General features: G+C 40.5%; 1 protein-coding gene across 2 annotated transcripts; it reads left to right on the plus strand.

The window, feature by feature from the left end:
• Nucleotides 1–2746: 2746 nt before the first annotated feature.
• On the plus strand, nucleotides 2747–22829 carry LOC103362293 (protein unc-119 homolog A-like). Of its 2 annotated transcripts, XM_008288608.1 has the most exons (6): nucleotides 2747–2842; nucleotides 2957–3198; nucleotides 17520–17633; nucleotides 18230–18329; nucleotides 18423–18595; nucleotides 20955–22829. In XM_008288608.1, the coding sequence occupies exons 2-6, from the start codon at nucleotides 3081–3083 to the stop codon at nucleotides 21065–21067; spliced, it is 618 nt and encodes a 205-aa protein (XP_008286830.1). In that variant the 5' UTR covers nucleotides 2747–2842; nucleotides 2957–3080; the 3' UTR covers nucleotides 21068–22829. The 2 variants fall into 2 exon arrangements, with proteins under 2 accessions (XP_008286830.1, XP_008286829.1); XM_008288607.1 differs by lacking the exon at nucleotides 2747–2842 and having other exon boundaries at nucleotides 2850–3198.
• Nucleotides 22830–24719: the final 1890 nt, after the last annotated feature.

Consider the following 24719-nt stretch of genomic DNA (forward strand, 5'->3'; position numbering starts at 1 on the left):
ATGAATTGAGCACCCTATATAATGAGTAGCGATTCAACATTCTAGAGCAGGGGCGGGCAATCCTGGTCCTCGAGGGCCACAATCCTGCATGTTTTAGATGTTTCCTTCTTCCAACACACCTGATTCAAATGATCAGGATCGTTATCAGACTTCTGCAGAGCTTGATGATGAGCTGATCATTTGAATCAGGTGTGTTGGAAGAGGGAAACATCTAAAACATGCAGGATTGTGGCCCTCGAGGACCAGGATTGCCCACCCCCGCTCTAGAGGGACAGGCAAAAGGGTGTTCTGACCAAATGTGCTATTATTGTGAATAGCTATGTGCTGATTTTGAAATTATTTTTCATAAATGGAGTAAAATAAAACCTTCACCTTTTTTGCAGCAAAGAAGTTTGCTGAGTCTGCCTGCCTACCACCTTCCTTGATCTTTTTGACCAGACTGCTCTACAAATGGTGCAGTGGTGGCTCCAGGTTAGTAGGAAAAATCTGTGTGATTAAATAAGCACCAATTGACAATGGACAGTGCACAGGAGCAGCCTCCAGAGGATCTACAACCACAGGGGGCAGCTGGTTAGCAGTTTATTGAGCCATATGACCTAAATGAAATTTCAAACCTGTGAAAGGGCCTGACGCATCAACAAACCAACCGGGATACAAAATGGGAGTTGGACAGGCAACGCCATGAAGAGCACTGGAGAAGAATCCAACACTAGGTACAATTTGAGCACCAGGCCAATGGAAGGTGCAGCAGCTGAACCTAGAACTCTTTAGTCTACTGTAGAGCAGCTTAAAGTCCATCCTGTTTGGCAGGAACAGGACCCCTTGGAAGCATCTTTAGCCCATTCTCCAACTGCTGTTCAGGTCCCTGGGTGGAAAGGCCCAAAAATACAGTCATATCATGAGGAAAATGACATTGAGCATTACCTCCTAACTTTTGAAAGAATTGCCACGCATGCCAATAGTCAAGGGAGGAATGGAAACTTCATCTGGCTCCACGACTTAATGGTAAGACACATGATGCATATGTAGCTATGATAATGATGACACTAAATTTGAAATCCTCCGGTGGTCACCCTGGTTATTTTATTGCAGATTGTCCACTGCAGTCAGTTAGTAAAACATACATGCGTTGCTCACCAAAGTATGTGAATAATCAGGAAGATCATTGGAGGTTCTAGTATCCCCTAGTGATCATGAGCGCACTACTTGTTTTTACTGGGGAAAAGCTTTGTGTTGCTCTATTAGATTCAGGTAGTAGCCACACCCTTGTTGGGCAGGATTGTCTTCCCAGAGATTTCATGTGCAGTGGTAAAATTAGAGTTTGGCCTGTTCATGGTGACAATGTAGAGTACCCCTTAGCAAATGTTAATATTGAAGTTGAGGGTCAGCAGTATTTACTGTCAATGTGAGTCATGAGTAAACTTTTTTACAAAGTGGTGTTAGGCCGATCTTCCCATTCTTCAAAATCTAAAATCAAGGGGGGAGGAAAAGGATCCCTGTGTTTCATGTGGGGGTATGATGCTTATTGAGACCACTTTTCTATTGGTGTTGAACTATGGTGACACTTTATACATGCATGCATCAGCAGCGATTCTTATATCCTTGGAGACAGTTTATCTGTCTGCATGAAGATTTATTATTGGTGATAATTACAACACTTATCACGGTGTGCTGCATGATCAGATTGGGCCACCCATCCTTTCTGTACGGCTTGATAGACAATGACTTTATTAATCCATGAAGCTCTGACTGGTTTTTATTCTCTTGCATAGCTTCATTGCTGTCTGTTAATCTGCACTCTTACTATACAGACTCACATGATTGGATTACACTGCAAATTCTGGTTGTTTTTACCAAATTTAAAATAAATCCAGGTTTACTCATTGCAACCTGGAATAACCTGCAGAATAATCAAAAACTTTGTTTTTGTCCTCAGGGCAGTTGAGGTTTTAAATCTCATATTGTACTTCTAGCTGCTCTTGTTTTGTTTTTTTATGTGTTTGTTTCTATGGCTTAAATTGTCTAGTTTGTGTTTTGTTTTGTTTTTTTTTTACTCATTTTATGGTAACTCAAGTTTTATATTTGTGTGCTTACATCTTTTTATTTCTCACTACACTGGCCCTCATATCTCAATGCACTCAATGTATGAAGCAACTTAAAATGAAAATTTCAAGTCAGGATTGCGCTTGCGTAGTTTTTGAGAAACATATTCTGGCTAGTTTGTTTCCATCACTGAACAGGAGTAGCCAAACTGTCAAATATGAGCCAAAACAAATGTCTAGGCTTGTCCAGGTGTAGTGATCTTTGTTTCATTGTGTTACTGATAATATACACTCATGCCAGTTTGACCATCTGTTTACTGAAAAGCCCTCATAATCCACAGACTTAATGTGAGCCTAATAATGAAGTTTTTTTTCGTCCTTTCACACACGTGCTATAAATTTCAGTTTTGTTTTGAATTAATCAGCTGTTTGTCGTGCTGATTGTTGCGCGCACCGCTTTCTCGTAGTGCAGACTGTGCGCAGAAGCAGCAGCCGCTCTGCGCTGCTGAGACGCTCCCCCCCTCCTCGAGGGCAACAGCCATCTGCCGCCTCTTTTTCAGTTTCAAACCAGCAGATTATTTCCCTCAGACGTCTAGCTTCACTTGACACAACCGAAACAACGTCCCCGAGAGCAGCTGCCGGCGCGGAAAAGCGGCAACCGTAAAGAAAAACAGAAGCCCGCTCTGCGCAACGACAGCCGCGGCCGTTCGCATGCGACCCGGAGACAGACCGGAGGATCACACAGACGAAGCGGATTTGAATTAAGCTGCGGATAACGGACAGCAACTCTGCATCCTTCGGTGAGGGAGGGAGGGAAGGAGGGAGGGAGGCAACTGTTTTGTAGCTATCTTGGAAGCCCTGGGTGAGGAGAGGGGGGAGGAGGAGCGGAGAATGAGCTATTCTTGTACCAGCAGAGGCAACAGCCAGGACCCGTCAAGCGCTAAGAAGCCTGCCGGGAGTAATCCGGGCAGAGACGCTGGAGGCACCGACGGCGGCACAGACAGCACCAGTAACGGCAGCCCGAAGCAAACGGCGGCGATGAAAGTGAAGAAAGGCTGCAACGAGGTGGGGGTCCCGGTGACCACGGAGGAGGACCTGCTGGGCAGCGCCGTGATCACTCCGGAGGATGTTCTGGGTCTGCAGAAGATCACAGAGAGTAAGTTGACTGCGGCTGCTGCTGTGCTGGTTCTGGAGCGAGAAAGAAGCAGGAATAAAGGTGCTAAAATGTGAGCTCTCCTGTATGACTCATGTATCACGTCACTCCCGTGTCCCCGTGTATTTATGTAATCTATACAGGCCCTGTTGAAACACACTGAACCATCTGCGCTCTGCTCAGGTGCAACCTGTCTGCAGATGTGCATCAAACCTTCTCTGCTGGCATCTCAGCAGCCCTGTGACCTGCGGAGGTGTCAGCCTGCACACCTACACTGTTGTGTGGAGGTTATGGCACACAAACGTGGAGGTGGAGATGTGTGTGCAGCTTAAACAAGTGCAGCCAGGCTCTGAAGAGTGGCTTGATGGAGCTGTGAAGGAGTTTCTACATGCAGATGACAGTTAATTGCTGAACTCACTGCATGCATGACTCACTGTGCGTTTAACCTCATTAAATTACATTAAATGACTGGAGTGGCAAGTTTTCACTTCAGGATAATTTACTTAGAAGTGATGCAGACTTTTTTACTTTAGGGACGTAGCAACAAACTGCAGTATCACAGGTACAAAATGTACTTTAAGTAGCAAAAGTTCAAATGATTTTGTTGTGTTGTTAGACATTACATGACTGCATTATTGTTGGGGATGCATCCATGTGTAAGGAGCATTTTAATGTTGATTTTAGTGGAGCTGATTTTAACCTATTATAGTGTTGTTGGGCACAGAAGCTGAAATTTTGGTTTGTTTTGTAAAATCTTATTCAGGAGAGTAACTAATTACATTTGTCACATAAATGGACAAAAATCTACAGTACTTCCTCTGATATGTAATGAAGTAAAACGAAAAGCATGAAGCTGTATTTCAGTACATTATTTGAGTCACATTCCTCTGCCACATTGTGTTGTGCTTGATGTCAAAGAGGACATCTGGAATAACGCATAACACATTTAAAATGTTGCACTTTTAAACTCATTTTCAACTCACAAGCGTCACCTTTTTGTAATGTCATCATGCAAAATCTGCTGATTACATAGCGCCTTACTTAATGCAGCTGTTTTTTAAAATTATGTCACACCTCTAAGTCTCCAGGAAGCTCTTCTGTACACAAGAACACCTACATTTATCACCAACTCAGGTCTTAGTTAGCTAATAGGTGACAGCAGGACGTCCAACTATTTAAAGGCCGGTGTAATACCTCACTTACACAACACAGTTCCATAACAAACTGGGGACATGCAAACTCGCTGCAGGATTTTCTCACAGCTATTTTAAAAGGCATTTAAGCATTTAAATTCATCTGCACAAATTCACCTTTTTTCTTTATATTTGATGTTCCTCCACCTTTCAGCTCAGCTCAACACATTTCTACATGTGACTGTGAGATGCCATAAGCAATACAAGGAGAGCTTGTGTTTTTACTCTCCAAGTCGTTCCAACAGCAAAGACACCTCTGCTCAAATCATGTTTTCCCAACTTCTAAGTCTTTTTTCTACTTTTATTCTTAGTTTTTTAAGATAAAACTGGAAAATAAAGTCATGGTGTGTTCTTGCTCGTCTATACTTTGGGAACATCCTCTGCTTTTACTCACAACCACTGCACGTAGTTTCTTTACTTATCATTGAACTTGTTCATTTTGAGAAGCAAGAGCTGTATTTTGACTTGGTCGTGAGCATGTGTGTGTCTGTGTGAGCAACTCTGTGAAGTGATTCTATGTGGGTTTGATATCCAGCTGTGCAGGACACGTACGTGATTGTCGTAATGATTCTGTCTCCCACGCTGGACCCCGTTATGGTCTTGGAGACTCTCACTTTCCTACCTCGCAGCGTCATCGCTGGAGGCAAGAGGAGGCATGTGTGAATCACCACAGCAACGTGGATACACGCTTGAATCACTACGGCAACATGAAGCATCTCTCCCTTGGTTACAGCCAGCGGAGCGTGGATCTCTGTTTCTCCCACACACTTCCTGCTTTCCTCCCTGCCCTGTTTACCAGTGTAGGTGTTTTGTCACTTGGACAGAAGATGACATATGCACACACATGCTAACACTTTCCTGACACTGTTGTTGGCGGTCAAACAAAGCAGGAAACAAGCTGAGCTCTCTCCTGTGAAGACACAGTCACCGAAGCCCTTCTGTTGTTTTGTGACTCGTCTGTCTCGTTTTTTGTTGTTTTTTTTTTTTGCTGCTGCACATTCTCAAGTGGCTGAAATGGATTCTCTCTCTAAGTGGCTTGATGCACAACAGACAACACTCTGCTCAGACTTCTCAACAATCCTTAATCTTTTTTTACTCAGTAGTTTGAACTTGTTCGAAGCTCTGACAATGACAGAGGACGAAATGTGACTTTGTGTCAGATAAATTCTCAGTGTAAAGTTGCCACTAATAATTTTGTCCTCTGTCCATTTGGGAATCAAAGCAAGCTGCTCGGATTCATTAAGATTTGCATAGACAGAACAGGCTTTCTGCTCAGCTGACTGATTTGATCCAAATGTTCTTAACTGAATCTTAAACTTAATCTGTCAGTGTGGAGCCTGCGAGAAGCAGGAGAGGCTCCCCTGCAGACACTGTGATTGCGTTTTGTTTCTTGTAGAGATGCAACTGGCGGTGTTTTTCACATTATTTTTTCCAATCAATCAGTCACTTTGTATAGAGCTGAAGCAATTTTGACAGACAAAAGAAAAGACATTTTCAAGCAAAAAAGGTGAAAAACTACCAAACATTCTCCGATTCCACATTCTCATGTTAGAGGATTTACTGCATTTCTTTGACAAGTATCACTGTATTTCGAATATATTTAGATTTTTTCATGAACAAAACATTTGAAGACGTGGCCTTTAGCGCTGCCATATATAATACATTTCACAGCAGATTTTTTTTTTTTTATTAATGAAAATTAATCGCAGTTGCAAGCTTAATTTATCCGAATTGTGTATTTAATTTATAATGGAAAAGAGAGCAAAGCTACAATTTCTTACATTTCAGAAGGTGACACCGGCCAATGTTTGGCCTTTATGCTTGATATAAAACTTAAGTTCAAATACTGGACTTGGAGGCAGACAAAAAAAAAAATTCTAGATTTGATGCCGTAAATGACAGTTATATTTTAATTAATCTGCCAGTCATTTAAGTAATGCATTTTTTGTTCTACAAAATGTGTTGAAATGTAAGTCAGTTTCCCTGGACCAAATGTGGCATTTAAGCGGTCTAAAAATCGAAACGATATTCAGTTTAAAGTTTAGAAAAAACAGCAAATCTTCCCTTGAAAGAAGCAACTGCAACACATTTGACTTGTTGCATAAAACAATGACAGTTCCTGATAAATTTTCTGCTGATTGAAATAACCCACAATTGTTTCAGGTCAAAAACATAGCAACAACCTACGGTGACAATAAAGCAGATTAAGTGCATTTTTGTAACTTATTGCTTCAGTTTGGTTGTTAGGAACCTCTACTAAGTAAGCACATCACTCTCTGACTTTTCAGAAATGTCTTGATAGAAACTTCATGTTTGGACTTATAGTGGATGAATTTTCTCTTCACCTTCAGCAGTGGCAGCATGACATGGCTTGTTTATGCTGATTGGCATCAGTTGTTTCAGATCACATTCAGGCAGGTTTACAGCACAGACATCAGATCAGCGACACTTAACCACTGTTACTGTCATGATTACGCTCATGCAGACGCTGGTTGTTGCCACAGCTGCCTATAGCAACCCAACCTCCTCCTCATTTGTGGATTTAATTAATGCTCATATATGTGCTATTAAAGGGGATTAGCTCTCTGAGCAGAATCTCCGTTGCTCAAAGTCAGTTCTGCCAAAACCCATATACCTTATTGGCATAATGTATTTGCAAGCAGCCATTTCAAGTGTTTATTAATGAATAGCATTTGTCAACAATTACAGCCTCTATTAAGCAGATATACTTTATACTTTTAAAGCTGTGAATTTTCATTTATCATGTTTAGGCATGGACCTCCTTATGGTGCCCGCAGGAGGAGGTATAGTTATTGACAAATACATTCATATCTGTTTCCCACTAAAGTATAGTGTGTTTTAAACAATGTATTTAATGTCCATGCAGTGATGTGATGTTCCCAAGCGGGGGTGTCAATTTATAGATTGATTCCTGATTAATTGTAATTTGCCTAGAAGGTATTTTTCAACCAACATGCCATCTTTCTCTAGTCCCAGATTCTCAGATGGGATGATTTGCTGCTTGTCCTCTTGTGTTTAGATTATAGTGGTTTGAATATGTTGGTTCTGTGTAGTCTGGGTCTGGCAAGACAAGATGTTTGCAAACAGTCAGTTGAGGAAATGATCAGCATGGGAAACAGAAAAATAATGGTTTAAGAAGAGGGCACCTTGGACACCTTGTAGTGCATCATTGTTTATGCCTCAGCCAGTTAGGAGTTAAAAATAAAAGGTTCCTCCTTCGAGTACTTATGATTTAACTACAAGCTCGTTTAACTTACAGAGTGTAAAGCATCAGATTTGTTACTATGGTTACTCGCAGTTTAATACAGGATGGAGTCATCAGGTTTGATGCTATAGTTACTAGCATTCGGAAACAATCGTTGACAAGGTTACCAGCAGTATTATCTAGGGGTCCTCGAGTAGAATTTTATCAGACAACTTCCAGCCAATGAGAAAAAAGTGTCCTCTGCAGCCACAGTACATCTTATAAACAATAATTTAACACTGACTCATTGGGAGACAATCAGGAGACGGTCAGCATGCAGTAATTACACTTTCACTCATCAGTACCACTACTGCAGTTTCACTGCTTTAAACTGCATTTCCTGAGTGTCTTAAAATGAATTCACAGCTGTGAAACATAACAGAAGCTCTCATACAAACACCACTGTGTGAATTGGCCCGTGACCTCTGAGATCTTGGGCATGAAAGCAAAATAACAGTGACAATCTGCTGAAAATAAACTCTGTTTTATGACCCATTTACTCTGTTAAGCATCCAGAGCTCAAATAAACGCTTAGACCTGCAGGCCTGTTAGCGGTGCACAAATCTGATGCAGTTAAATGATCCGTGCTGTGAAGTTAAATGGGGCAGAAGGTGATGAAACCAGGCCAACTTTATTTGCTTGTCAAGATCATTATAAGATTATACCGATGGGTCAGATAATTAGGGAAGTCCAGACACAGACACATTTCATTCCGAGACAATATAGAACAACAGAGAGACTTTCAGAGACAGATTTCTGTGCTCATGTGAGTGTTGAGACGATTTTTCATGCCACCATGAAGCAGGAACTCGCTTCAGCATTGGCAGTGAACAAAGGGTAACTGCCAGTTGTGTGTAATTAAGTCTGATGCCTACAGAGTCCTACAATGAACCTCCACAAAATCTCAGGCTCTTCTCCTTCCCTCGTCTCCCCTTCTTGTCTTCTGTTCGCTGACCCTCATTTTAAAACCATCTCACTTTTGAGCGCATCACTGTTGCCATGACGCTGTGGTCATCAACTAACAAATTCAGGTCAGTAAGGCAGGAACAAGATGCACCTGCATGTTATCAAACTTCATCACAGAGCTCTTAGAAGGGGAAATTATCAAGCGGAATTTTGACAAATGTGTTTGGAGCATTTATCATCTGCTATGATGTTTGCATTTTACACGATCAAACTGCAGTTTAAAGACATTTTGGACATTTATATATAAAACGTAAGTCAAGAGCCTGATTGTGTCATTTTTTTGGTGCAGTAAATCATATGTTAGCTGATGCTATGACAATAAATAAACTAATAAAACCAACTTCTGGTCAGGTGTAAGGTGTTGACTTCAAGCTTACACACAGTTTAACCTTACTGAGTCACACAACAATCAAACTAAAACTCTGAAGCTATGCTAACAGCTCTGTGAGGCTGTCGATGTGCATTGTGGGGCCTTGTGAATCAGCATGTGAACATGATATTTAGCAGGTTTAATATTACCATGTTTATCATCCACTATTTCACCAGACTAGGACACTGATATGGAATCGAATCCTTTAAGCTCAGACATAAATGTGGAGAATTTATGAATAAACGGAAGGATTGAAGAAAATGCATATGAACTTACATGAATTGTAATATGGGGCTGAGTATGACTTAAAATACTTTATAAAGCCTATATTTGATGCTAAGATGTTGATCTTTTATATATGGTCTGCACTTATATCGTGCTTTTATCGAAAGCGCTTTACAATGTGTTTCCCATTCACACACAGACATTCATACACCAATGGTGACAGAGCTGCCATGCAAGGTGCTGCCTGCCATTGGAAGCAACTTTGGGTTCAGTGTCTTCTATATATTGGTTAATTCACCAAGTGTGGGACTGAAACAGTGTAGGAAGAGACATTTCAAGACTTGCAAGCCCTTTATCTAAAGCAATGTCACCCTGCTGGTCTCCGTCTTCACTGCACACCTGCATCTCTTCATCCCCACTGCTTTAACCCTGCCCCCTCTCTCCAGTGATTAGTTGGATTTGCCTTCATACGAGGAACTAAACCGGATTAGTCCATGTGAGCTGCCCTGGGGATAAGTGCCTTCCTTCTCCCAGCTAACTGGCAGATCTCCCTTTGCTAAAACCATCCAAAGTGGTCATCTCTGTTGTCATGTGCTGTTTTATTGCAGAGCACCGGCAGATAACGGCAGATGCTGCGGTGTTTTATGGCCATAAAATCTAATATTTCAGATGCTGTAAACTGAAGGAATCAGTTTATCATCAGGAAGAAGTTACATGAGTCGTCATAAGTAGCCAATCAAATATTTATGTCCTGCATTTGTGTCTTGCATGTCAGCTAGAAAACAACAAAAGTTAATTTTGCAGACTATCAAGAAGAAGAAGAACCTTTCAAGTGCGCTTTAGTACATTTAGTAGGTGAATACAGACGGGGTTCTGTTCAGCATCGTGTTCAGTTTAGTTTAAAAGATTCAGGTCAGTGAAAAGTTCAGCTGTACAACCGCTGTTTTTAAGGTTAGTAGCTCAGGAGCCACCTGATTTGTTTTTGTGGTGTTGGTGGTCTCTCACTGTTTAACAGACTGGAACACCTCCTGACTTTGCTCTTGGTGTCTTGCACGAGTGTCATTGCATTTCTCTTCCTCCTTTTTCAGCTGCAGTTTGATCTCCTTTTGAGAACCACATCCTTCTTTCACACGACTAAACATGACATGAAATAACCGTTTAAGAGTCCATCATAGAGCATTACAGTGAGACTTCATATCGGCTGTCACTGTTTTTTATTGATAAATATTAAGTTCAATTCAATTCAATTTTATATGTATAGTGCAGTTTACAACACATGTTATCACACAGCGCTTAACATTGTAAGGTATGGACCTTACATATTTAAACAGAGAACCCAACAATCCAAAGTAGTCTTTGGACAGAACCAGGCTCAGGGAAGACGGCCATCTGCCTCGGCCGGTTGGGTGAGAGTGGGAATGAGGGGTGGTGGGGAAAACAGGATAGCAGATGGAGTCACAGGTATTGTCACTATTTTCATCACTTTTAAATACTTTTTTAATGGACTTGAACAATTACAAAACTCATCATTTTCACTTTTTACCAGTTTTGTTTGTGAAAAATGGTTTCAGTTAAAAGGTTTCTATTGATTTTCACAACAATACAGGATACATGTCTGCCGTTGATTCCAGTCGTTATGTTTCCTGCTGCAAGATGAGAGTTTCTGCACTAATTTACAGCGAGCAATATTTAATATATTACAACAACAAATCAGAAAGTTTTTCTGGTTGTAGGAAGAAAGGAGAAGAACAGGAAAAAACTGCAAATGAGCTGTTTATTTCTCAAATATATTTACTCTGAATAAGTTTTAAAATTATGTGGTGTGATCTTATGTTAAAAATTCTGCTTCTGAATAAACAAAAAAAAAGTAAAATATGCCATACACATTCAAACTGAAAGGCCTTAAACTGCTTCCAATGTCACATTATACCTCTTAATAAGATTTTTAATTTTTTTTTTTAAAGGGACTTTTTGACACTTTTGTATGATTAAATGTGTTTACCTCTTCCAGGGAGAAGAAAAAAAAACCAAAACTAGTAGCTACCGAAACCTCCAGTGAGGAAGAACCCAACGATCTGCAGCTCAAGTTGGGACACACTGAACTTGATCCCATTATCAGTGTCAGCTGTTAGTCTCACCTGCACGCACGTTGCGTTTGTAAGCCTTTAATATGGTTTCATGTGCCAGTGATATAAAACCCTGATACTGGAGGGTTCCTTAGCTCGGTCCTGTCCCAGCGTTAACTGGGTGAACGGCTAAAACTGGCTCAGAACTGTGTATTTTGGCTGAAACTGGGTCACATGGAACAGAATGAGTTGAACTGTGGACCTGACCTAGTCCTGCTCTGAACTGGTTAAATCTGCAGTGAAAGTACAGGAAGGATGTCAGCTGAAGGTGACAAGATGATGACAGGAAAATGCATGAAACTATTCGTATATGACATATTTTATAGAGTATGACTTCCTCTCTCTCTCTGCGCTCCTGTTCAAGTTCACTTTGGTAAATAAGACGCTCAATCAGTAGTTGACTGTGCCACTGCTTTTACAGCCTTAAGATGTTTACAAGCTCTCCTAAATCATCCCCAAGTGTTGTGGCATGGATGCCTTTTTCGTTATTGATGTATTTGTTGAAAGTTGTAAGATTTCTGGGCTGCAAGGTGGCGCAGTCGGTAGCACTGTTGCCTCGCAGCAAGAAGGTTGCCAGTTCACGTCCCGGTGCATGTTCTCCCCGTGCAGCGTGGGTTCTCTCCAGGCTCTCCGGCTTCCTCCCACAAGTCCAAAAACATGTTGAGGTTAATTGGTGATTCTAAATTGTCCGAAGGTATGAATGTGAGTGTGCTTGGTTGTCTGTCTCTAAGTGTAGCCCTGTGGTAGACTGGCGACCTGTCCAGGGTGTCCCCTGCCTTCACCCTAAGTTGGCTGGGATGGACTCCAGCCCTCCGCGACCCTAGTGAGGTTGTATAGATAATGGATGGATGGTGTATAGATAATGGATGGATGGATGTAAGATTTCTATCCTGGTTCATGCGGCTACCTGGGCAAATTGTGTTTAACACTAACAGCAAACACTCACAGAGCAGCTACTTCATCGAAAATCCAACAATTTACTGTACAGTCAATCAATTCAGATCATTTTAATGAAGAAGTTGGTCAGAATAATTGTCCTTTTCCATCATGTTGTCACTGTGCCACTGCAGCACATGTAGCTTTCCGCACAACACAAGTTTACTACCTTCCTGAGGTGTGGAGTTGTGCAGCTCAGCTCCTGCAACTCTTCATCAAATAGCTCATCGTGGCTTCTCTTTCTTGTTGTGTTACTCTGGGTAATATTCCAAATGATTCACTGGCAAAAATGACTGGTGTTGTTTTGCAGACACATTTTCATAATCAGTTGCTGCAAGCGTTAAACTCTGTAACAAATACACTGCATTTCTGAGTGCTTCACAATAAAAGCTCCCCCCCCCCATGATTCAGAAGTTTTTAATGTGAATCAGCAGCAGTGACTCCACTCTGAAGAATAAATACTGAGGCTGATGTCTGACATAAAAAGACGCAGTAAACCTGGATTACCTTTACGCTTCCATTCCTGTGTCCTTCGTGCATGTGAAGGCAGAGCAGCAATAGTGGGCTCCACTATTTATTCATTTTACCTCGAGAAGGTATCAGGACCAAACAATCACGAATAAAGTGAGAGTGTGCCAGATGTTTTTTATTGCTATTGAGAGAAACATCTGTTAAACAGTGAAGACAGTTTTTAAAATGTAACACGGTAGGGCTTTGCAATATTGGATAAAACTGACATCGCAATATTTATTTTTTTCTGGAACACATACTGTGAAATGACAAAGTAGAGACATTTTTACCAGATGGCTTAGATAACTTTATTTGGACAGAGTAGATAATTGGAGAATGATTTTCTAGGAGAGTGCATCTGCATTAAAAATCAAAAATAACTTTTAATAGCAGTTTAAAATCTTTCTCATATAGTGTAACAATGCTAAAGGCATTCAGAACTGTTTTTTTTGTTTGTTTGTTTCAGATTGCATCCAGATATGCCTTTGCAGTTGTCATACAGAGATGGTGCTGAGTTAAATAGTCAAAGTACATTTTCTGTAACTGAAATGTTTTCATACAACTGTCGATGCTTTTTTTTTTTTTTTTTTAAACCAAATCTAGCATGTTTCTCATCTGGTCTTTACTCATTCATAGCACACACACGGAGGCTGTAAGGCACCAAATCTCGTGTCTTGTTAAAAAAAAAAAAAATTTTTAAAGTGCATCCAAGAACCTTTAAATTGCGGTAAATTGTGTTCCCAACTGTAAGTGGTGGAAACAACACTGGAAATGACATGTGATGCTATTGTTCACTGATGAGAACATGAAGTCTGAGGTCACTGCAGGATCCCTTTAAAACCTGCTGATGGTAAAATTTGAAGAAGTGATCTGCAGACTTGCTTCCTGTTTTCCAGCCGCTGAGTGAAGACTCAACAGCTCAGCTTTGTCTGCTAATAGTCATCTTTGTCTGTTGCATAATTTCGCCTTGACTGCGGTGACCAGACATTTTGCTGCACGCTCTGAATTCACATAGATTTCATCTGTCCCTCTCACACACACACACACACACACACACACACACAATGTTCTGTCTGGAGGTGTTTGTACTATCGCAGCCCAGAAGGAGATCTGACTGTGATGAACTGCTGACGGCTTCAGTGGTTTCTAGCAGTTGTCCTCAGATGGTTTGTGTGTCTGTGTATGTGTGTGGCCTGAGGTAGCAGACTGCTTGTAATTTACTGCAAAACACTTGAGCTTTTGTGAGGCAAAGTCAGAGCGCACGCACACATGCACAAAAAGGACACTGAGACACGCAGACAGTCTCGCACATACACACAACAAATCCATTGTCTCTCATTTGGCCTCATTGTCCTCATGAGACTTCATTAAGAGACTCAAAGGTGACTACGAGCACCAGGTTAACAAAAGGACAAAGACAACACTAGCTGTGCTCCACAAGCTTATATTATCCACATGTGCAGCTCAAATACACACACACATGCAGATCTGGTCCCACTCCTTGCAGGTGCAGATATTGTATATTAATTAAAATGATGCTGAGGGTGTTTCTTTGCCTTGTGTGTGTGTGGAAGCAGTTTGGATCTTCAGGTGTTGTGCGGCATTAAATGGAGCACCGTCTGCAGAGCTGATGGGTTCGGAAGAGCCGACCTCAGCATTCAGACTGACAGAGGAGCAAAGGCATTACAGCATCACAGCGAATCACATCAGCTCTGTCAGGAACGCTCACCTCATGCTGTAAATGGAGTTGACAACAGGCTGGGACTCGGGGGCATGGTTCTACTTCGGGAGAAACTCCATACATAAACATAAAAAATAACACACGGAGTATTGTGAATAATCCCACAGGGGGGATTAATGTAGAAATAAACAGGCTCAGGCTCCACTTTGGTAGCATCTTTATCCTGATTGGTCCTGACCAGCATAGTATCTCATTTACATTTCTCATGTAGGAACACTGATGAACTAAACTTAAAGTGATATTTAGTCATCTTCCTGGTCAATTTGACTGTTAGAGTTGGTTTAACCTTGAATAACTTAGTTCTTTGGCCATTGTCATCACATTTTAAAGTCTGTCTCTTTGCACTGATTAAACCTCTAAAAACGTGTCTCTTTGCATCAAAATTACATATTTAGACATTTGTATCCACGAAAATAATCTCTTAATGCCTTAAAATGGCTTAGATGTTAATTTATAAACTCTAAAATGTGCAGATTTATAAAGTCCCAGTCTTTGTCAGCATGCACCCCTCCAGCTAACCTGCTACTGTGCTCAAACACTGTAAAACCACTCTACATTATTCCGCCATATATGTTTGAAGTGAAAAGCAATTCTGTATAAGAATAATGATAATAAGTCCTCCCACAAGTTGATGGAAATGGTTACTTACATTTGATGTATGAAAATTTGACTCCATATTTTTTAAACTGTCATTTGCACACTACAGTTTCAAGGTGGAAATGCTGAAATGTGGCTTTAACTACTTATTTCGCTCATGTGTCCTCGAGCTTTGAAAAAATAAAGGCATGTTAAAAGGTAAAAACTTGACTTATATTGGAGAGCAACATTCTTATTTTGCAGATCAGATCAGAATATCTGCAACACAAGGATTTGTTTCCACCAAATCTTAGTTCAGTAGTCACTCTCTTTTGGCTCTGTTTTTGGTCTCCACCCACTGTGCTGTGAAACTGTAATTTTATGTCTGAACAGCCAAGCAATGAGCTGAAACTCTTTGCAAATCTGCAGCAGGCAGCTGTACATTCAGATTACTACAAATGACTCCTTTCATAGTGTACATAGCTGTGATGATTGGTGCACAGCTATAGCACATTGCTGAAACATCTATTCTGATTTACGTCTGCTCTCGTATTCACGTCGTATAGTTTAAACTGCAGTTTCAAGCACATCAGCCTCCAGGACGTAATTCGGAGTTGGAGATATCGAGCATTTCCTGCCGTCAATGTGTAATAAAGAACAGCTGGTGAGTCGATTGGCCATCATTAGCCATTAAATCCTCCCTCAGACCTCGATGTCTCCAGTGTTTTACTGTTTCTTTGGGCAGGCTGATGTGCTGCTGACACAGCAGACACACTGCATATCCACACTGTGTATCCGTGTGTGAAGAGAACGTGTCCATCAACGCAAGCTGTTAGAACGTGCAGAGAAAACTGCAGATCTCTTAACGTGGAACCAGAAGGAACGCAGAGCTAACAGATGGACATGACATGTAATCACACACATTCACTGATCTTTTAAACTCAGAGTGTGACTCTCTCTCTCTCTCTGTTTCTCTTGTGGCTGTTCAGACCTGCAGGGCTCTAATCTCAAATCCCTGACATGATGTTATCCCACATGTTTTTTTATTTATGAACATCATGTGAGGTGCGACGTCTGCCTGTGTGACAGAATGTATCCACGGATAGATGTTCTGTGGTATCGGATCAGGCAGGAAGCAGGAAGTGTGTGCTCTGCTGGGGAACTCTAATAAGCAGTGACACTGCCTGGTAAGGGCAGGAAGGATTAGGGGAATAAAAATAACTCACTTCTCTTTCTTACTGAGTGCTTTAGTGTATGCGCGTGTGTGTGTGTGTGTGTGTGTGTGTGTGTGCCTGTGTTGTGTTTGTGAGGAACTGGCTTCTCTAACACAGTTTTACATCAAGGTTTGTGTCAAAAATGCAGGAAGAGAGTTTTAATGAATTACTACGCTTTTGAACAGTTTACAGCTATTTGAAACTGAATTAAACAGGATATCGTTCATTGTTATGGAGCTTTTTTTGCTTGATTTTTTGTGTATGTGAATGTATGAGGAAATGTTCTCACTTCATTTTACCACTTTTAAAGCATCTCAGTATTGTTGTCTGTTCACGGAGAGGACTAGATGCAAAAAGGCACTTGAGGTTAGAGCTTTGAAGCTGTGTTTGTTTAGAGAATTCATTTTCTGTGTTTGCAGCTGTTTACTTCTGCTTTTCTCACCGTTAAGTTAACATTATACTAGCGGCTGACTAATACTGGGGTTGGGGGTTGTTTTGTGTCTCTTTGTAGCTGCTTTGTGTGTCTTTACGTATTTTGTGTCACTTTGCTATTGTTTTGTGTCTCTTTGTGATTGGTTTGCAGATCTTTCTAGTCATTTTGCTTTCCGTGTGTGTGTGTGTTTTTTTTTCATTGACTTTCCAACAACTATTGTTGCTGAGGCCTGCATGAGATAGACCGGTTCAGTGATGCATCCATGATGCAAAAAGACAACTTCCAATCGCAAGGGGCACAACATTGATATTGTTTGTACACATGTTGTATTTAAAGGGAAAGTGAAGGAGCCATTGTTTAATTACTTTCCAGCAATATATTTCACCAACCAGTAAGCATCGTTCCCCGAAGACAAAGCTTGACTTGGCATCACTGTTTGCTCAGTTGTGATGTGTACTCTGCAACATGTGCTGCAGACAGTCTGAGAGGATTGTGCCACTCTGCTACACAAATTATGTGATGACACCGCTTCTAAATGACACCAAGAATCTTTTCCTGTATTTTGTTTTGTAACAATTTCCACGTTGACACATATCAGACAACATGTACAGATATTATGCATTTATCAGGGAGTTAGCATACAGGAATTGGTGTATTTTTCTAAAAATCTGCATTCTTTGTATTTGCATTCAAGCACTCCTTGTTTCATACATTTTCTTTTTAATGTGTAACCGTCCTTTCATTTCCACTCCTTTCCTTTCTCTCTCAGATTATCTGTGCAGCCCAGACGAGAACGTTTACAACATCGATTTTACCAGGTTTAAGATCAGAGACATGGAGACCGGCACAGTGCTGTTTGAAATCACCAAACCTCCATCGACAGGCGAGTCACTCATCTACTCTATGAATGTGTTTAATTTCACCTCAATTTACCATGAAAATAGTTGGAATGAACACATTATAAAGCAGTTTCTGTGAAGATGTGGAGTGCACAAATCTAGAAACACAAATTCAGAACACATATTCTTATTATTATGATTATTATTATTATTATTCTTTTTGAGATTACACTTTATTTAAAATTTTTTGGCATTTATTGTCAAGTTTTCAAAATGTAGGCGAAAAGATAAATTCTCATCATGACCTTAAAACAGAAATAGCAGGTCTACTTCTCTGGCTTTTTAAGCTTTACATGAATAATTAAGATGAATCGTTGTGAATTGTTTATAATAGACTATAATGCAACTATAGGATGGTATATGGACATTTTAAGTGTTTATTGAGATACAGTATTTTTCAATATTTGTAATCTGTTCTACTTGATAGTAGACATGAACTGGAATGTACACCTGTCACACTTCTACTGGTTTTGTGGTTTGCTTGATATTCTGTTTGCTTGAGCCACAGAGAAGACAATGGCAAATATCCACACCTGAAAGCAGTTTTATTTTCATTCTGTTCCATACAAACTGACTTTAGATAAAGCCGGGGAGAAGAGGGATATCGACCCAAACGCTGGGCGGTTTGTTCGTTACCAGTTCACCCCCGCTTTCCTCCGACTGCGGCAAGTTGGAGCCACGTAAGTGTGTGTGATACCGTAACCAGTGAGCTGAATATATCTTGTTTCACTGATATCTGTTTCACTCACCTTTCTCTTTCTTCGTCCATCCAGCGTCGAGTTCACAGTCGGAGATATGCCGATAGAAAACTTCAGGATGATCGAGAGACATTATTTCAGAGAGAAGCTGCTCAAGAGTTTTGACTTTGAGTTCGGCTTCTGCATGCCCAGCAGCAAGAACACCTGTGAACACATCTACGAATTCCCACCTTTGTCTGAGGACATCAGTAAGTCTATGCACTACACACACACACACACACACACACACACACAGTAGAAAACAATGTGGAGGTCCTGTGGTTCAACCAGCATGTCATATTGTCACAATTCTGTGGGAGTAACTCTGTGAAAGTACATGTAGTACACATACAAAAGGACGGCCTTGACTACTAGATATTAAAGTTAAACACTGTGTGTGTGTGTTTGCTACAATAAATGCAAATGAATGCAGCTGTAAAATGCCACAATGCCAAACACACAACTCTATGAACAGCTGCTCTCAGGGTAAAGCGGTGTAGAAACTCAAAAACAACATTGACCAAGATGTTACCAGATGCTGAATCCCACGAAAACACACATTCCCTCCTACGTTTTTCTGTGTCAGTCAAGGAGAAACAAGAGTCTGTAGTGATTCTGGCAGCTCTCTGAGGCTGCATTTAGACACAGCCCCGCTCTGAGCTAAATACTAATAACTCATGGTAATGTGCTTACATGGGCAGCGCTCAAACTCTAAATCTAAAAGCAGGTAATATTTACTTTATTGACCGTCTCAGATTTGTGTGATAACATGTTAACTTTAGTATAACTGAGGCCCAGGGGAATGTCATTAATTTTAAGTTTTGGACACATTGCAATTCAGGCCTGATGATGGTGCCAAATAAAACACTAAAGTATTAACTAAATGTGTTTACAGTTCATCCTGAGAGCGACGCTAATGTGTGAGTCTGTCAGCCTCACAGTGGCAATAGAGAAAACCTCAGGGGATCAACAAAGCTGTTAGGTTTCATCTTCTGGGCGCCATGAATATCTACACAAGATGTAATTTCAACCAACCAGTGTTTCTTCAGATCTGAACCAAAGTCATGTCCCTAGCACTTTTTCATTCATCTGGATAAGTATGAAGAAAATAAAAGATCAGTGTAAAATATGGACTAGTGGTTCAGTTTAGGATGGGAACACTATGGACAGATTCCAGCCAGAGAATCCTTTATCAGCTTTAATGATCATACAAGCAGAGTGCTTTTCATGGTATTTGGAGCAGAACTTTTTTTTTTACCACTGTGTTGGAGAACACAAGCCAGAATGAACTTGATGTGGTCAAAAGAAAGGCAAGAATTACAGCAAGTGAATAACTCCCACACAGAGCTCTGCTTCTACACCTGTACTACACAGCCTGCAGCACATCCATCCATCCGTTATCTATACACTGCTGTCAACACAGAGAGACAGAAAACCAAGCAGGCTCACACCTACAGCCAAGTTAGGATCATCAGTTAACCTCAGCATGTCTTTGGACTGTGGGAGGAAGCCAGAGCACCCAGTGAGAAACAAACAGAAATGCAAACTCCATAGACCAAGATTCGAACCCAGGACCTTCCAGCTACGAGGCGGCAGTACTAACCCCTCTGCCATACAGCCCTGCTCCAAGCACCTTATAACTGCACCAAACCCAGTTCAGTTTGCATTTATATGCGGAATCACAAATTACAAAAAAGTGGTTCAGTGAGGGCTGCAAGGCGGCGCAGTTGGTAGCACTGTTGCCTCGCAGCAAGAAGGTTGCCGGTTCGCGTCCCGGTGGGGGCACCGGAATCTTTCTGCGTGGAGTTTGCATGTTCTCCCCGTGCAGCGTGGGTTCTCTCCGGGTTCTCCGGCTTCTTCCCACAAGGTCCAAAAACATGTTGAGGTTAATTGGTGATTCTTTGTCCATAGGTGTGAATGTGAGTGTGCTTGGTTGTCTGTCTCTAAGTGTAGCCCTGTGATAGACTGGCAACCTGTCCAGGGTGTCCCCTGCCTTCACCCTGAGTCGGCTGGGATAGGCTCCAGCCCCCCACGACCCTAGTGAGGATTAAGCGGTGTATAGATAATGGATGGATGGTTCAGTGATATAGCTATGAGAAAAGCTTAAAGAGGCTGTCTGTTCTGCATGGGAAAACCACACTTTTATGGCTGCATTCATCGCACTTTCTATGCTCACAGTGACTGCATAAGTCTGCACAGATGCTGTTTTTGGTGCTTTTTTATAAAGAAGAGTAAAAACTATGCACAGAGCAACAGTATAATATTTATTCAATATGTTCAAGGAAAACATATTTCCATTTTGCAGTTTGAATAAAATGCTGAGGCACTGAAATTGTCTGGATTTGATGTACGTTGATTTGTATGAGCTACAGTATACGAACATTTTGCAACATGACAGCATGCATTATCAGAATGTAATAGCTGGGTTTTAAAATCCTTTATTCACACACTCAACATGTAGGTTTTTTTACTCAGATGTTAAATATGATCTGAAAATGTAGGAACTCTGATCTTAGCACCCTTCTGGTGGTCATCGCACTCTAATGATGTTTCCGTTGTGTGTCGCAGTCAGAGAAATGATCCTACACCCGTATGAGACTCAGTCCGACAGCTTCTACTTTGTGGACAATAAGCTGGTGATGCACAACAAGGCAGACTACTCGTACAACGGCGGGACGTAGAGACGACACGGAGGCAAGAGAGGCGGGTGGATTTACGGACTGTGTGGAGCGAGCATACCGTCAATCCAGCAGTCTCTCTCTCTCTCTCTCTAACTGTTTTTCCCTCTGTCTTTCTCTGTTCTCTTTCTCCTGCTGAGAGAAGGCCATCCAGAAAACACCCACACACATGTGTCAGTTACAACCTGTGTGTGTCTGTGTGTACAAACACAAACCCACACATGGATGCACACGGTTCAGTGTGTGTGTTTAACATGATATACCAGCAAGCAAGCAACTTTTTAGATGGTTTTCTCTCTTTAGCCACGTCATGACGTGAAAAAAAAAAAATATAGAAATTATTTTTTTCATTCCTGTACATGTTAGCATCTAAAAACGTGTGTTTTTAGGACTTTTTTGGGCGGAAATCATTTTTCAGATTCAGTGTGTGTGTGTGTGTGTGTCTACTTTTGCTTTTCTGGTGTGTGTGTGTGTGTGTGTGTGTGTGTGTTTGTGTACTTTGTATGATTGTCTGTGTGTTTGTGTGTGTCAGTTTGAAGCATGATAACTGCTCCGGTGAAAATATATTAATTTAAATGTCAATAATATGACCATCTGGTTTGCAAAGGTCAAATAGATTTCCGAAACCTGTTAGCGCCTTTTCTACACAGTAGACAGTCGGTAGTTATTTTTAATTTATCCAACTTATTTCCTTTCTGATCCCTTTGTTCCTTATTTATTTCTTAACCTAAAGTAACCGTAGGGCGTATGTGTTTATTGTATCCTCTCAAAGCACAACATCTTAACAGAGCCGACAGTTATAAAGATGATCTGATATGACCATGAACGTACTTTGTCATCTGCGCGCCGACTGTTCTCCTCCTGCCTCATGTTGCTTAGTTTAGGCGATAGGGAAGGTTGTAAAGGAAACCTTGGATTTGTAATGTTGTTACAGAAAGGAAGAAGGTTGAGGAATGTAGCAGAAGTCGTTTCAAAGAACAAATCACGCTTAAATCTCATGTTTTTGTGTTTGTCCTCTTCACGTCTTGTATTGTACCGACATTTTCTCATTCTCAGTGATGTTACCTGTTTTCTGCCTCTCGTACGTCTTGTTGTTTGCACTCATTCCAGTGATTTGGACCTGAGCGCGGTGATCTGAAGGCATTTATTAACTGAACTGTCTCTGGATGCCTCTAAATCATAATATGCACAACTTTTTCTTTGTCGCCATCTGTGCTGAAACACAACCTGACTCAAGAGTATCCAAATAGGTCTTTGAAATTTTGCTTCATCGTATCCTCACATACTCTGATTTGATGCACTTGAACGTCAGTTTGTGCAACTGACAGCTGAAGTGATTCTAATTTAAAGTGCAGTGCATTCGAACAAATGGCAGTTTGTGAAGAACAGCAAACCAATCGAAAGAAAATGACTTAAACCCGCCTGCACAAGATGGAGGTGAGCATTGATTAAGATTGTTATTGGCTCCTAAGTGATTAACGTCTGATCGGTTTTGTTGTTTTGGGCCTGAACAATTTGCACAAGAGACAAAAAAAAGTTAAAGTAGTGAACTGGACCAGAGGGGACTATAAAACAGAGATTAAACTGATTGACTTGAATGTTTTGTCAAAAAAAAAATGTAACACAGATAATGTAGAACAGATTTATATATGACTGATTGTGACTCGTACAAATTATTTTGAACTCATGTAAAGTTTTTTGACAAGTCAGAAGTCGGTGTGACTGAACAAAAGTAAAATAAAGATTTATGGAACTTTTTAAAGTATCACGGTGTCTTGACTGTAATTTCCCGGGACAATGAAGGAGACCCTTTGTTCACATGGTGATGTCTTTATTTTCAGAATACAAATGGCTCATATATTACATGCAACGTGGAGGGGGAAAAAAAACACATTTCCCTGCCGGGACGTTCTGTCTCTGTCCTCTACATTTTCAGTTTATTACGTTCACTCGTAATAAACGTGATAGAAACTGACCTTCACTACAGTCTCTTCCTGTTGGCAGCCTCTTATCTAGCAGTTATCCTTCAACCAACTGTTTCATCTGCACTCACGCTAAACAATATAAGTAACTCCTTCATGCTATTGATTTGTGAAATTTCAGTGTTTGACCTTCCTCGATGTTAAAAGACATTTTTCAGTGTCCCTCTAATAGCTGGAATGGATGCGTTAAAGAAATAGTTTTGAGAAATATTTGCTTTTGTTGATATTCATCTGTTCAGTGTGAAGCTGGAGTTAGAAGGCAGAATAACAGGAAGACTGGAGGCAGGGAAACAGGTCTGGCTCAGCTTTAAGGTTCACTAATTCAGTTATATCTAGTGTTTGTTTGTTTTTTTTAACTTATGCAAAAGCTGAAGTAAGAAAATAATAAATTCGGAGTTTAGGGGAGTTTTTTCATGTACAACTTCTTGGTAGAGTGACAAAAATGACTGCAGTGAGCCAAGACATAATCTGGTGTTTAATGTTTTCACACTTTTGACAAACGAGATGTAACATGGTAATTAGTGAGATTTAAAGCTTTGGTTTAATGACTTTAGAGCAGAGCATGTAGCTCCAGTCTTTGGGCTGAACCAATCCTCATCTGGCTGTGGTTTTATATTTACAGTTGCAAAAAAATCTTTTCTCAGCAAGAAAAGAGTGCATTAAAAAAAAAAAAAAATCTGTTTTAAGTGCCCATGTGATCACCAAATGTCTGCCACTTCAGTGTTGACAAATTAAAATAAGAAATATAAAGTCGATGCTTGTTTGTGTCAAAAACACTGATAAAAAATAAAGTATGCAACACAAAACAAAGACTTGAAGTCCTACAAAAGGACAAACAGTAATAAGTTAAATGAACTGATACAATGAAATCACGTCATTTACATTGTGCGTGTAAACATCATAAACCTCATTAAGTATGATCATTATGAATAATCACTCAAAACATATCTATAAATGATAACAAGATCGACCAGATGACGGCACATTTAGGGACATGTGTACAAGGAAGTGACCTCACTTTTTTCCTTTTAGCAAACATATCATTTCTTTTCCTTCACTGGAATCACACGAGGAAGTTCTGAACACTGACAAGGGAGAGTCTGTTCAGTAAGAAAGATAATTAGGTTGATCTCAATCGCAGTTGGAGATCCTGATCTTAAGTTATAAGGCCAAGGTTTATTGGTAATATAAATTTTATGATAATTAGAAGTCATTCACAGTATGTGCTACTGGGTTTAAATGCTTATTTTGGATTTTAAAAAAGTTTTAAACTGACTACTGCACGCTGTCTAAAATGAAAAACCACATTTGTTTGTTTACCAAGAGACAGTTTGTCAGCTGAAGGTCCACCACTAATATATTTTTGAAAGTTGAACAGCATGCAGGAGTCACTTTGAAACTTTTTATCAGTTCATTGCTCTCCTACACACCTGTCGCACCAAATAACTGCACAGAGTTTCTTTGTTGTGATGTTATTTTGGATCAGAATTTAGTTTAACTTTATTTTCTTTACCTCATTTAAGCCTTTATTTCCATCCTCTTCTCCTCTTTTAACACTGAAAGCTTTTGCTACAGCTGTTGAAACTCAAATGGCTTCTCCTCTTTGCTTTAAAACCCCTGAAAACTTTTTTTTTTTTGCTACCTTAGCTTCATACTACGTGTAATGAGATCCT

Source organism: Stegastes partitus, unplaced genomic scaffold (genome assembly GCF_000690725.1).
Source record: "Stegastes partitus isolate 25-593 unplaced genomic scaffold, Stegastes_partitus-1.0.2 Scaffold567, whole genome shotgun sequence".
Classification (NCBI taxonomy): Eukaryota; Metazoa; Chordata; class Actinopteri; family Pomacentridae; genus Stegastes; species Stegastes partitus.

Excerpts from the sequence above, each read along its gene's own strand:
- LOC103362293 (XM_008288607.1), top strand. The coding sequence starts at position 2,934 with ATGAGCTATTCTTGTACCAGCAGAGGCAACAGCCAGGACCCGTCAAGC. Across the intron at positions 3,199-17,519 it reads TCTGCAGAAGATCACAGAGA|ATTATCTGTGCAGCCCAGAC; the intron begins GTAAGTTGACTG and ends TTTCTCTCTCAG. Across the intron at positions 18,330-18,422 it reads CTGCGGCAAGTTGGAGCCAC|CGTCGAGTTCACAGTCGGAG; the intron begins GTAAGTGTGTGT and ends TCGTCCATCCAG.